At 33.4% G+C, this 15,236-nt stretch overlaps 1 protein-coding gene across 1 annotated transcript; it reads left to right on the forward strand.

Annotated features, from left to right (window-relative positions):
* The first annotated feature begins 849 nt into the window (after positions 1-849).
* Positions 850-3,561, forward strand: LOC116120353 (ankyrin repeat-containing protein At5g02620-like). The gene is made up of 7 exons (XM_031406305.1): positions 850-934; positions 1,142-1,465; positions 1,680-1,868; positions 1,974-2,102; positions 2,235-2,288; positions 2,363-2,790; positions 2,920-3,561. The coding sequence occupies exons 1-7, from the start codon at positions 850-852 to the stop codon at positions 3,502-3,504; spliced, it is 1,794 nt and encodes a 597-aa protein (XP_031262165.1). The 3' UTR covers positions 3,505-3,561.
* The last annotated feature ends 11,675 nt before the right edge of the window (positions 3,562-15,236 follow it).

Consider the following 15,236-nt stretch of genomic DNA (forward strand, 5'->3'; position numbering starts at 1 on the left):
TCCTTATACCAGGGTAATATATATTTGTGAAACCAATTTATCCACCAGAAAAGCCAGCTAGAGAGCAGCGTATTGGAGTACATGCAGGTAGAAAAATAGCATAAATCATCAAAAGATAAAACATAGAGAACTAATTATGGAATAAAATACAAATAGCACTATGTTTCTTTGGTTATTTCATTCTTTAACTATCTTTTCCCTTTTTCTTTTTCTTTTTCTTTTTGGTTTTCTTCAATTTGTAGGGACGAGTTCCTGATTATCCGAATTCCATTTGTCTAACAGATCCCCCCACACTGACTGTTTGTAGAAAAAGAAAATTGCAACTTTGATTGTGACAGAAGAAATGAACCGATGCAAACCATTAAGAAGAAGATTCATTAGTTCATTAATTAATGAAATAGTATATCGCTATGTTTCTGGAAAATCTGGAAGGAAAATGAAAAGGCAAATTTGGAGAAAAAGGAATTATATATGAAAGTTGATGAAAGGCTTCATGGCTGCATATATATATATGTATATATCGTTGAGCAAAAGCTCACCAATTAAGAACAAATACTATAATTGAATTAAGCAAATATAAGAGGGAAAAAAGAACAAAAAGAATTTGATTGTTGAGCTGTGTAGATTAATCTACTGAAAAGCTGCAGAGTAAAAGAAACTTCAAAATCTTTTACAACAAGGTCTAATTAAATATTGTAAAAATGGCTCTTTAAATACTGATTTGAACAGAAGTTCATTAGTTTGTCCTGGACACCTATTGAAACTTGTCTTCCCCTTGGTTTTGTTCCTTCGTTTTTTGAATCTTGGACTTGATTGTCACAATATATAGAAAGAGAGGAAATCACTTACATGGAGCAAACGGTCAGCAATGAAATAAAGTCCAGCGGTGAAGCTGAACCCAGTAGCAGCCGTCATGGCCCTCCGAAGAGAGAATGTAAGTCAAATACACACACACACATATACGTGTATATCAACCTTTCTTTAGGAAAACGATTGCTTCTAAAAGCCTATAATCTTTGAGAAACAGGAAACAATGACTTTTGAACTTTATCTTGTGATACACTAAGAGTATTTAGTATTAAATTCTTATACTCATTCAATGACTGATAGTATTTTGTGTCTAACAATTTACAATTAACAGTTAATCCTTCGAGGGCGGAGATTGAGGATCATGTTCGGTGGTGGAAGCTATTCAAGGCTATACGGCAAAATGATTGGAAAGGTGTAGCAGATTTCATACGCCTAAATCCCGCTCTCTTGACCGAACCGATTAAAGTATATGAGAGGGAAACGGTTTTTCACGTAATCAGTCGAGAGTTAAGTGCCCCCCCTTGGCTTATCAAGACGCTCGTATCAGATGTAAATCCAAACACACTAGAACAGTTGACAGATCAAGACGACGAATCGGCTTTATTCATGGCGCTTCTATATACGGCAATAGAAAGGCTGCAGAAGCCTTTGTGGGGTTGAATTATCATTTGCCAGACAGGACGAACCGCGTTGGTTTACTTCCAATTCACACAGCTGCAAAATATGGCCACAAGGAGATAATTCAATATTTACTGGAAGTGACAAGGACTCCCTTGAATGACGTCAATGGCGTTCAACTCCTTATAGATTTAATCACGTCTGGTCACTATGGTAAATACTAAATACTATCCTTATAGATTTCAAAATAGGCAATTTACATAACATCCAATATTTGTCAACTACATTTACAGGTGCAGCTTTTGATTTATTGAAGAAATATCCAGACTTAGTTTCTAAAACAGAGGACAGAGGAAGCGTTTTAGAAGCGCTAGCTAATAAGCCACTGGCATTTGCAAGTGGTAGTCAGTTGGGATATTTGCAGCAGTTAGTCTATCATTGTACGTTACTCTCTATCATCTCCTTTTATTCTTTATCTTTAGTTTTTATTATTAATTGAGGAATTTCAGAAGTGCTGGCTAATAAGCTTTTGCATCACTTTGCAGGTATTCCTGTGCAAGAAGAACACATATATTTCCCAGGAAGTGTGGTTAGAGATGTAGAAAATCAATATGAGAATTCTAAGAGATTCTCTTTTTTTGGATGTATCCGTCGACATATCTTTCCTGCATTTGGTTTGTGGATCACATCCCATCTAAATTTATATGTATTAGTTGAAATAATAAATTTATTCCTCTTTTCAATTCTATTAACTTACGATTCTAATTAGAAACTGTATTTTTTTTTTTTTTTTGGTTATATCACAGCTGTTGTGTGCATGAAATTACACCTTATGCTTTGGCATGCCATTATGACTCTAGGTAAATATTAAGCATTCAACTATTTCTAATTAGAATGAGCACTTTAAAGGACATATTCTTTTGTTGAATTACAGTTCCAGGAATCAAACTCATCCGTGATACAAAGTTAATGCACAAGCAAACCGTTGAAATTGTTAGATTGATGTGTCATGAGGGAGTTATTTGGAGTACTGATGAAGCCTTGAAGTCATTAAGAGTCCCAATTCTTACAGCCACAAGATTGGGGATCTACGAGATTGTTCGTGAAATTCTGGACGCCTATTACTATTCTTACTGCTTTTGGGACGAAAATGGTCATGCTATATTTCATATTGCAATAATACATCGCCAAGAAAAAGTCTTTAGTCTCCTAAATAAATTGGACTTATTTTTATGGGAGTGGAAAGCAGCCAGCAAGGATGAAAAAACTGACAACATATTGCATTTAACTGGAAGGTTGGTACCATCAGATCAAGTCCCTGGAGCCGCATTGCAGATGCAAAAGGAACTAAAATGGTTCAAGGTGATATATCTTCTTTATATAGCTTGCACTAACCGTGCAATAATCACAAAGATTAAAAGCTATTTATATTTGTGGTGTTGTTTTATTTTATGCTATTTATACTTACATTGTTGTTAATTTTGTTCTCAGGCTGTGAAAAGTTATGTGCATCCATCCCTCCAAGAACAACGAAATGGATCCAATAAAACTCCTAAAGAAGTGTTTACCGAAGAACACAAGGAATTGGTTAAAGAAGGTGAAAAATGGATGAAGGAGACTGCTTCATCCTGCATTGTTGCAGCCGCACTCATAATCACTGTAGTGTTTGCTGCAGCTTTCACTTTACCAGGGGGCAATGACAATGACGGGACCCCTAATTTTTTGTCTAAGAAATCGTTCAAAGCCTTTATCATATTCGATGCGCTTGCACTCTTTTCCAGCAGTGCTTCTTTGCTGATGTTCATGGGCATCGTCGCTTCACGTTATTCAGAAGAAGATTTTCTGGAGTACTTGCCAAAGAATTTTATTATGGGCCACATCGCTTTACTCCTCTCTGTCATATGCATGATGATAGCCTTTGGTGAAGCCATGTTCATGATCCTTTCTCATAAATGGTTACCACTTTATCTACCACTATCCTTTGTTGGTTGCCTCACAATGATCTTATTTTCAAGGCTGCAGTTTCCCCTTTTGATTGAAATGTTTTTATCCACTTATGGACGTAGCATGTTTTAACCAATACAGTAATGAATAATGTAACTCTCCTTATGTAATACATATGCAATGTTCTTAATTTGCTAATTAAGTTACAATTTCTATGTTTTTCTTTAATTCAATAGACTTGTTTCTGTAAGCTACTACGTATATTGTATGCAGTTTCTATTGATCACCTCCTTATATAAACTTTGTTGCCGCCAGCCGATAATAGCCAATAGGATAAGTAGTGCACCAAAATTACACCTCCTCAATGGCCAAGGAGATAACAGACCTGGTCATCAACTTTTCAACTCAAAATCCTTTCAAGTTAAAGCCTACATCTTCTGGGAAGGGCACGGGTGAAGTTTTTAATAAAGAAAAAGGTTTGCTTTGTACATGTGTAGGGATTTTGCACGAGGACTTTTTCTTGCAAGGGATTGAAGTTTGGTTAGTTTCGAGTCAATTAGCTTGACCCACTAAAATATGCAGTTGTGGGTAAATGTGAAAGGAAGCTTGTGTTATGCATATAAACTTTCTATATTAATTTAACAATCACTGTCGTCTTTGCAGCAGCTTTCACTATACCAGGTGGTAACAAAGAGGGTGAGATACCCATTGCGCTTGCGATCTCTTCTCTTCCACTGCTTCATTGCCAATGTTCTTGGCCATCCTCACCTCCGTTACTCAGAAACCGATTTAATTTCTGAAGTCCAAATTATGGCGTTCTCACCATATGGTGTGATGGTAGCATTTGGTGCAACCATTTACATAGTTATGTTTCATCCATGGACCAATTGTCTTGCTTGGTTGTATCCCAGTGACCTTATTTACCTTGTTGCGTTTTCCTCTATTCGTTGAAATTTACTAATCCACTTATACATCAAGCATTTTTCAAGCAATTAAGTAAATTAGGGTGTAATTCTCATATAGAGACGATTTGTCCCTGAACTAAATAGGGCTGGTAAATATTAATTCCACTCTTTAAATATGATTATTGGTGTGCATATACTTACTCTTCTTGGGTCCTTCCTTTTTCTTTTTCTTTTTAAATATGATTAGGAAAGGTAAACTCCCAGAGAAACAGAGTACAATAATACTGTTTTCTAAATAATAAGTGTTGTTCGATAAAGGTTTAGATTGAAATTTTTGTACCTTCTATACTCTCTCATATAAAACTAAAAAAAATTAAATTATCAGTAGTTTCATCATACGGCCAGCCACGACGATGGTCTGCTGCCATATCTGGTGGTACGCTCTGCAAAGTGGACTCCATCGGAATAGTCTTTCAACAATCTATTACTCTCCTGACTAATTTTACAACATATAACAAGATATATGAAAAAACTAGTCAAGAATTGATTTATGGAAAACATATATTTACTTGTAAGACTTTTAGTATCCTCTTATATGTTGGAAGAGGAGCTTTTTAGCTCAATACTAATTAGGAGGAATTGAGAAAAGTAAGGCTCCGTTTGGTTCACAATTGGGTGTTTTTAGGAAAAGTTTTTTGAAAAAAGTAAAAAAAAAAAGTTGAATTGGGCGGGTATTACGATGTAGGATTTATAAATTATAAAATACCCCTTATATTTGTTTCTTTACAAAACACCCCCTATAATAAAATCTTAAAAGTTAACAAAAACACCCCCAACCCAATGTCAAATACGAACAGCCGGCCACTACCGCCGGAGGGTGGCCGGAGTTGCTGTAACAAAAACATTAAAAATATTTAGAGGTATTTAATTGAATTAACAAATTTAGGGAGTTTAAAAAATATTGAATAAAGTTGAATAATATTGTGAGTTTTTGGGTATTTTACTGTTTAACTTTTTTGGGAATACTAAAAGTAGTATTCCCAATTGACAACCAAACGGAGCCTAAGTGTCTTAGAAGAGAGGTCACAAATTTTTGCTGGTACAAAATGGCTAAAGGTCACCCCCTTCATAACTAATATATACCCTAATAAATATCATCTACCACTTTCCATAATTAATAACTACATAACAGCTCACTAATAAATGAGATATTGTTATAAGATCTTTCTAAGTACAAAGCCCATTATGGTTGGGTTAGATATATGAGTCAAATATAGGTTTTACTTGGGCTTAGGAAGAAATATTAAACTAGCAATCTATAAGCCTGTTTAATTGATAAACCCAGATATTATTAGGCTCAAATCAAGTTTAATATTCAACAGTATTCGGCTTCGGCATGTTCTTCGCCCTATATATTTTTCCCTTCGCTTTCCAACGATGCAGGATGATGAGTATTAATAATGTCTTATATATTTACAAAAGTTTTCATTCAAGTATTTCGATTCCAAGTAATCTATCAACTTCTCTGGTCTTTTGCGTTTTTCAATTTTTGTCTTCCCTAGCTAATCATGGTTTTGAAACTGCAGATAAATAATATTAATTTAAGGTCTTAAAAGATATAAATTTAAGGTCTAATATTAATTGTATTCACTTTCTATCTAAATCTACGGCCACTTGACCCCATGACTCCGTCTACGGCCATTAGAGGGCCTGCTAGAGGCTAGCCGGTTGCGTTCTTTGAAGAAAAAAAAAAATTATATATTTATATATCTAATTTTGTATAGTGAAATCAAATTAGGCATAATATATAAATATTAATTAAGACTTGTATTTTTTTTCTCTCAAAGTCTATCTACATATAATCTCTTTATAAATTTATAATAAATTGTTTGTTATCGATACATGACACTTTGTCGAATTTCTAGTTCAATAAATAATTTCAGGTAATACTCTCTCTTAAATAAGATTCTACCTATTTTGTATTTTCATATGTTGTTACTTGTTATTGGTATGAACCACGTTAATCCTTTTTATATTTTGTTGAGAAGGTTAATAATTGTGATGATTTTTTTTTTTTTATTAAAGGTGTTTGAACCAATTTACGCGTATCTCAACTAACCCTTCGAGACTTTGAAACTACCGATTAGGTAAAAGCTTCAGTTACTACTCCTATTAGTAACCGAGGAGAACTCAAACTCAGGATCTCTTAAGTAATACACTCAAAAATTCTTATCAAACCACTGGACCACCAAGAGATAGTTAATGATTCCATATTATTGTTTTCTAATTAAAATATTGAGATTACTATGTATACAGTCGGCTCTTTTTCGCAACATTTAACAATATATCAACAACAAAACAATCCCAAAAGTAACAATATATATATATATATATATAATTATAGAAGAGAGGGAGAGACGGGGTTCTTTGGAGAGGAGGGAGAGAGAGAGAGAGAGGAGTTATGGAATTTATATAACGTATCTTCTTCTTTTATTTTATTTGCTAGCTTATTGCTGTCCAGTTTGTGGGGACATATTCATAGTTACCTGAATTCCTAACGTAATTTTTGTTTAAAAGAGAATTGCAACTTTGATTGTTAACTAAGAAATGAATAGATGCATTAAATTTTCATAAAATTGATGAAAATTGTACTGAGCTTGCATGTAAAAAAAAAAAAAAAAATGGACTGATATTTCTTGAGATGATCAAATGAAAAAGATGGTACAAATTATTGAAAGCTTAACCAACAGATGCAAATGGCATCTCATATTAATCCTATGTTTAAATACAGCTTGAATGTTATCTCATAAAATTTTATTGGTTAATTAAGTCATACAATTTCGAACTGTGAACATCAATTTTTTGGTAAGAAATATTTCTTCCATATATGAAATTCTACAAACGTAAAGAGAAGTACAAGAAGGGCAAAGCAAAGCCCAGAGATAAAATTCAAAAAAAAAGTGCCACGTGATGGATGCATTTCAATAAGATAAAAAAAATAAAAATACTTACCAGGTTTTCACTCAAAGAACAATAAAAAATTCCAAAAGTTTTATGTGGGGAAGTAAGGTATTGCTTCCCACAACTCAAATTATATTTCCAATTCTTCTTTACGAATTGGATGAGGTATTGCCTTATATAACTTGAAAACTGGTGCAATGTTTCTCTAAAATTTTACTGATCAGCGATCACTTGACCAGCAAAAGTTAGACAAATAACATACATGGAACTTCTGTGAATTAGAAGGGAACTTTACTAATTGGTTTTTCATTCATTATACTTTACTGATGATTTAATGTCTAATATAGCTTGCACTTATATTACCTACTTTCTCAATATATACAGAAATGATGAAGAAATTGATAGCGGGTGCAGAAGTTGATAAGGAGAAGTTTGTTCGGTACTGGCCATTACGCGAGCTATACAACAGGATGATGGAAAGCTGTTGGAGAATTCACTAGAGAATTACCCGCAGGTGTTCACGGACAGATTTCCGAAATTTCTTCAACCTTTTTCCACGTAATGTGACTATAGATAAGACGCCGCAATTTCATTGTTGCGAGAGAGTGTACCGAAGTTTACAGAATCTGTATTGGCAAAAGATGCTAGTGGCGCGACGGCTTTATCGTTAGCAGCAGCTCTTGGCAATAAAAAAGCCGTAGAAATCATTGTAAATCTTGCCCTGATTCACAAACGCACTTCTAAGTATGGGGCCTATGAGCAATATCCTTCCAATTCATGGCAGCAATTTTGGACACGAGGAAGTAGTTCAATTTTACTTCCACGGACTAGATTACTAATAGAAGAAACACAGAACCAATTCTGCTGGTTCTATTTCTGCTCGGTGTTTCTATCCATTGGGTTAGTGCAATTTAAACCTTAAATATGCGGGATATCTTTTTTTCACTTAGAACTATTTAATTTATTAATTATGGCATAGTCTCATAGTTGACTTTTGGCTTCTTTAAACAATACAAGTTGTGCTCGCTGTTATTTAGTTTCTCTCTATGCAAGGTATAACTTTTCGTGTATTTAAGAACCAACTGCGCGATCGTGGTTTGCATCCAAAGCAAAAAGAGTGGATTTTAGGAACGCTGGCGCAAAGCCTAAGTGGTTTAAAAGTGGGAGTCGGATTGGATTTTTGCAACGCTTCATCTATAGTTGTATCAAATAATCCCGCTATCTTTCACTTTGTCAATCACATGTCTAATGCACCCACATATCACATAATCTTCTCATTATAGTCTAGGGATTTTTAAAAAAAATAATAATTAATTTCTTGATCATTTGCACCATCCTTGAAATTTGAGGGTGGTTCAGATTAAAAAAATCAAGGATATTTCCACAAATACATAACCCATGTGTTTTCTGACAGTTTATGTTGAAGAAATTACTTTTGAGTTTCAAATTACACTAGTAGTGTTGAAGTCATAGGAAACCTTATCTGCAGTTCAAGTTGTATCCAACATAAAGATGCCTAAATTTCTCACGAGTATGTATTTGCAGGCATTCCAGTGGAAGATGATAATATGCCTTCCCTCAGGCCGAAAAGACCGATTTCCAAAATCCTGGAAGGTAGATGGAGAACGGAAATCCCCAGAGATATCGAGATATCTGCTAGTATTTTAATAGTAAATCTCTCTAAGTTTTGCCTTTCATAATTTTCCGTATATAGACCACGATAATTGACCTTTCAAAGTCAACACTAAAAGCTATTGTCTATATATATAGGTGGAATGCGCCAAAAATTGAAATCTATGTTCTGGAAGTCCTCATGCAGCTAGGTAAGGATTTAATGGTGTGTGAATTATTTGACCAGGTTCTTTAAATAAAAATAATCTCATTTATAGACTTGAGTTCATATATAATATATATATATAATATATATATATATATATTATATAATATATATATACAGCCCCATGCATCAAACGGATACTGATGAAAAGTTAAATCACATGCAAGCGCTTGAATTGTAAGAACAATCTGTGGGGGAGTTGTTTGGGACTTTGAAAAAGCTTTAGAGACATTAAAGCAACCAATCTCATAGCTACAGATTGGGAATTTGGAGATTGTCGAAGAAATTTTGAAGGTGTATGATTCTGCTCTTTTTTCTTTGACGAAGTGGAAAAAATGTGCTGCAGCTTGCAGTTTGAATCGTCAAAAAATAGTTTTTTGTTTCATGTAAAGGAGGCTGGGAAATTTTTGTCACAGTACATGGACAATGATCTTAACAACATCTGCACTTAGCCGGAAAGTCGTCAACTTCAAGAAATGCAGGTTCAGTATTGCAAATGCAGCGGGAGGTGCAATGGTTAAGGTGATTATATAAATTGAGTAGTCTTTTTAGAACTAATTAATTACTTTATGTCGTCCCAATCTTCTTGGTACTATTTTACAAAACTTTTGTGCTTATAAAATTTAAAAATGTGAAAGAAGAAGGAAAAGTATACATTTGATATCGGGTAACATTTATGATTTATTCAAAATAAACTAATTTCACTCTTCAAAAGATTTATATTCACATAAAGCTTTTTCTGTATTATTTCCTTAAAAACTTTTTCACATGATATTCTGTGTATGTGATATATTAAACGCAACATTAATTTATTAGATTCAGATTTATTAAAACTACCATATGTCTAACATTAGATGTAAACTTTCATCAGGCTGTGGAAAATTTTGTGCTTCCATCCATGCGTGAGATGAAAAATAAAGAAAGTAAAACTCCTAGAGAAGTATTTGAGGAGAAACATAAGACATTAGTTAAGAAGGTGAAAATTCGATGAAGGGGAGTGCTACATCATGCTCGGTTGTTGCTGCACTCATAATCACCATAGCATTTGCCGCCGCTTTCACTGTACCAGGAGGAGGCACCAACACTAAAGGACCGGCTTTTATTATTTTCGCCATATCAGATGCGCTTGCATTCGTTTCTTCCACTGCTTCAGTGTTAATGTTCTTGGGAATCCTTACTATGCGTTACTCGCCAGATGATTTTTGAAGTCCTTGCCAGAGAAGTATCGGCCAAATCACCTTGTTCTTTTCTATTGCAAGCATGATGGTAGCCATGGTGCAACGTTCTACATCAATTGCATCATCAATGGAAATGGACTATCTTCCCAATTTCCTTCTTGGTAGTCTCCCAGTGACCTTATTTGCAATGTGGCAGTTTCCTCTCTTGTTTGAAATGATCTCTTCCACTTATGGATAGTATTTTTCCATCAAAGGAAGGAATGGGAAGTAATTCTCTTCTCTCTCTCTCCTCTCTCAGATATATATACAACAAGTTAATTGTTCCTCGTTTAATAAAATAAATTCGACTTTGTATCAAAATTTGACTTCTGTTTTATAATAAATTCATTTATTAGCTCCTATTTAATTAATTTTTATACAGTACTTCAGTAACAAAATGAAAATCAGATTAATTAAAGCATTAATGTTAATGAAATATAGGAGAAGGAAAAATGGGAGGTTTTGCTAGGCAAGGTCAGTGATTTTTCTCATTCTCTATAGATTGATCAATATGTCAACACTGTAAAATTCTCAAGTGGGTATCTAAAATATCCGAATTTAAGATTCGACTTAAACTACAGTTACACGCAAGATTCATTGTTAAAAAGACAAAACTATTCGTATAAACTCACATGCAAGAGTGATCATTGTTAATATAATTAAGATTTGAGTAATGTTAAACACACAAAAAATCTTATAAATGTTATTGTAAAAGAGTGTAAGAAATGAACGAAAAAGTAAATAAACTCATCATATTCACTTCCTTTTATTTCCTATAACATTTATCGTTTAGTATTATTGTTAAAGATTAAATTCCCAATTCAAAAATCAGAGCATTGTTAAAATATATATGGAAGTGCTGACCAGATCAAACAGTGCATTTTTAACTAGGACTATATAAAGTCTTCCATTTAATTTATTGTGTGGACAAAACAAATGGGAAGAGAGTGGCCGGCGTTACGTTGACAAGCAAAGAAGCCTTAACCATACGCCCATACAGAGGATAAGATTATCTCTTGCCTTTCTAGCAGTTCTATTGTTTAATTTGTCGCTTAATTTAATTTTCTACCACAACATTTTATCAACTTTGGAATTCAATTTGAAAATTTCTAGAAAGATTATTTACTGGGATAACTTAAAAGATCTAGTTGAGTTGATTTTTTTTTTTCTAAATTCCATAAAGCAGATATAAATCCAAGGTCTAATATCATTGTATTCATTTTTTTATTGGTAATAGGTACTTACAGTTAGATAAATGGATGATGTAAAGTTATATAAACTCTACATATCCGGCATTGTACGAAAATAGAAATCCACAAATTCATTAATTAATTAATCAGAAAATTTCATAGCTCGGAGAACTACAAGAGGCAGAGAATTAATATGATAAGAAGAAATACAATTTATAATTTCTTGGCAATCTAGCCAGGCCACCAAGAATACCCTTAAGCTTCTTCACAGTAGCATCGTCAAGGAATGTAGTCTGCTCCACCAAAGAAGAAGCTAAGTTGTTACCAAACAAGCAAAATCAAGAATTTGTAGTCCAGGGTCCGGATTGTAAAGCTCACAACAGCAATTTGATAAGACCAAGCAATTAACTTCATGTTAACAAGTTTTTGTGCTGTCCAACTTGTATTGTAGAGAATTGACAGTCTGATTTTTGGAACAATAAGATGATTTGACATGATTAACAGATAATGGAATTTATAGATTACAAAAACAGAGAGCTAATCATGGTTTTGTAACTGCCCTTAGTCTTTTCCATTTCTATTTCTTGTCTTCAGTAGCTAAATATGGTTTTGTAACAGCAGATGAAATATTATGCGAAAATTGTTTGTAATTTGCATAATAAACTGATAACTACAGAGCCAAAAAACAGAGTTTGTGTGATTCTGTCTGCAGGTTTTTTATTCTGGATTTTCTGGAATTACTTAAGAGATATCGTCAAATTTTTATTAAAAGAGAGAGAACTCCAAATAGCCTACAAATTACGGAATTAACCACAGGGAAAATACCAAAAGACTTCTTCACAGACAACTGAAGTTCCGAATTTGGCATAATTTAGGTACTTCAGAAGTCCACTAATTTCCTAGTATAGAAATTTGTATAGGAAGGGCAAGCGGCTAGCCGGTTTAGCTCTTTGAAGTAGATGTAATTATATACTAATTCTTTATAACAAAGATAAATTAAATAAGCAGAAAACAAAAATATTAGCAGTCTTTATTTTGTTTTTGTTTTTATGTAATCTCTTTATAAATGAATTGTTTTTTTATTTTTTTTTATTTTGTCCATTTGCCTGGAAATGTTCCTTGTTATCTGAATTCCCAACACTTTCTAGTTTTAAAAGAATAGAATTTCAACTTTGATTGCTAGTTAAGAAATGAACTAATGCCAATACAAAAAATGGTACATAAATATTCTGTTTGCAAACGGAAAAAATGGTACAAATCAGAAAGCTTAACCCCCATATGCAATTGGCTCACGTTTTAATCCTATCTTAAAGCATTACAGCTTAAAGATAAACATATTTACGAACATAGACATTGATTTGTTAAAGCAAAAGCAAAATGAGGGCGAAAGCAAAGCCGTAGAGATAAAGAACAAAGTAAAAACAAAGAACAATATCATAAAAGTGAAAAGAACATCCCTTGTTTTCACTCAAAGAACAATAAAAAATTTCAAAAGTTTCATTTCGAGGGGAACGGGGAAGGTATTACTTTGCAACAACTCAAATTATTGACACATTTCTTAATTAATGCCGGGGGAGGCCTCAATAAATACAGATTATAACATATGTATGTTTATTAATTTCTCCTTAAAGATCGACTCTTAAAACTTGTTTTCCTCCTCATATTTCTTTCCTTGGCTTTCAAATCTTGGAAATTGTCACTATATTTTCAACATTTGGAAGGATACAAAGAGAGGGAAGAAAAAATAAATTGCATAGAGCAAAAGGTCAGTGATAAAGGTGAAGTGCTGGAGCCTGTTCAACCTAACAGCTTTATCAGAAATGAAGAGTCCATTAGTAGGATTCATGACCCTCCAAAGATAGAAAGTAAGTTAAATTCTGATGGTATCATTTAATTACTTAACAGTATTTGTGTCTCACAAACTTTCTCGTGTGTAATTTCTTCTTAGACCCAAACATTACTTAAATTTATTGGATATGGGCATATTTTAGTTAATGAACAAGGTTAATTAAAACAAAGAACCCATCGCTAATAGTATTTATGTCTAATTTACTTTGTCATATGTTGATGTGGGCATATAATTTGCAATTAATGAGGATCATGTTCAGTACTGGAAATTATGCAAGGCTGTACAACAAAATGATTGGAAGGGTGTAGAAGATTTTATAACCCAAAATCCCAATGCCTTGACCGCCATTATTAGAATTTATACACCGTATATCTTTTTTCACATAATAACTCGAAAGTTAGTTACTCCCTCTTGGCTTATCGAGAAGCTCGTATCGATGGTGAGACCGGCGTTGAACTGCTTAAATCTTTTATCAGTTCTGGTCTCTATAGTAAGTGTCATTGCCATATATATTCCGTATTAGTTAAGATAACATTCAATTGTCAACGTAAACTCTGAAAGCATTTGTCAATAATTATGTTACCTCAACTCCATTTACAGGTTCAGCTTTTGATTTATTGAAGAAATATCCAAACTTAGTAACTGAAAATGAGGACAGAGGAAGTATACTAGAAGAGCTAGCTTATAAGCCACTGGCATTTGAAAGTGGGAGTCGGTTTGGATATTGACTACGTTTAATCTATCATTGTATATATGCTACTCTGTAGCTACTTTCTATATGGAATATATCACTAGACAGTATGTCAAAATTAACATCGCTTGCATGTTTTTGCAGGGATTCCTGTGCAGGAAGAACATATTCATTATCCTAAAACTGCGCTTGGAGACACAAAGAGTCGAATTGAGACTTTAAAGAAGTTCAAAAAATTCACTTATGTTGGATCTATTAGTCGACAAATCTCTACTATATCTGGTTTCTGGATCACCTCCCATATCTAAATTTATTTAATGATCCTCTTTTAAATTCTATTACTTATAATACTAATTAAAAGATGCTATTTAATTTGTTTTATATCATAGCTGCCTTGCCAAAAGTTTCACATTATGCTGTGGAATGCCCTCATTAATATAGGTATTCAACTATTTCTAATTAGAATAAGTACTTTAAAGACATATTTCTTCTGCTGACTTGAGTTGAATTACAGTTCCGGGCATCAAATACATAAGTGATATAAAGTTGATGCACATTCAAACCCTTGAAATAGTTAGAATGATGTGCCTGAGGGATTTATTGGATTAATGCTGAAGCCTCGAAGCCATTGGCTACTCCAATTTTAACAGCCACAAGATTCGGGATTCGCGAGATTGTACGTGAATTTTCAATGCCTATTTCTTATCTTTACTTTTTGTAAGATGAACAACATAATATATTTCATCCTCAATTTACATCCCCAAGACAAAGTTTTTAGTCTCATAAATGAAATGGACTTATTTATATAGGAGTGGAAAGCACAATCGAGAAATGAAAAATGCGACAACATGTTGCATTTAACTGGAAGGTTGGTACCTTCAAGTCGAGTCTCTGGTGCAGCACCAGATGCAGAGAGAGTTACAATGGCTTAAGGTGATATATCTTTTGCGTATAGCTAGCATCTAACCATGCAATTAATAGAAGTTTGATAATACTTTTTTTTTAATAATAATCTTTAATATAGAATGTCAAAACGACTATTCTTGGAATTTCTTGATCACTATAGCCCTTTTTTGATCTTGGTATCAGAAGGTTGTCAACCACAAAATGTTCTACTTTCATTTCTCTACGGAAATATATTACATGTAGCTTCTATAGGCTTATAAATAAATTTTCTTCAAATAAACAGAAGTTTCAGAAAAGATTGCAGGTCT

The sequence above is a fragment of the Pistacia vera genome, unplaced genomic scaffold, assembly GCF_008641045.1.
Source record: "Pistacia vera cultivar Batoury unplaced genomic scaffold, PisVer_v2 Contig93, whole genome shotgun sequence".
NCBI lineage: Eukaryota > Viridiplantae > Streptophyta > Magnoliopsida > Sapindales > Anacardiaceae > Pistacia > Pistacia vera.

Coding starts and splice junctions, on each gene's coding strand:
- LOC116120353 (XM_031406305.1), top strand. CDS start 850: ATGGAGCAAACGGTCAGCAATGAAATAAAGTCCAGCGGTGAAGCTGAA. Junction 935..1,141: donor TGGCCCTCCGAAGAGAGAAT/GTAAGTCAAATA, acceptor TACAATTAACAG/TTAATCCTTCGAGGGCGGAG. Junction 1,869..1,973: donor GCAGCAGTTAGTCTATCATT/GTACGTTACTCT, acceptor ATCACTTTGCAG/GTATTCCTGTGCAAGAAGAA.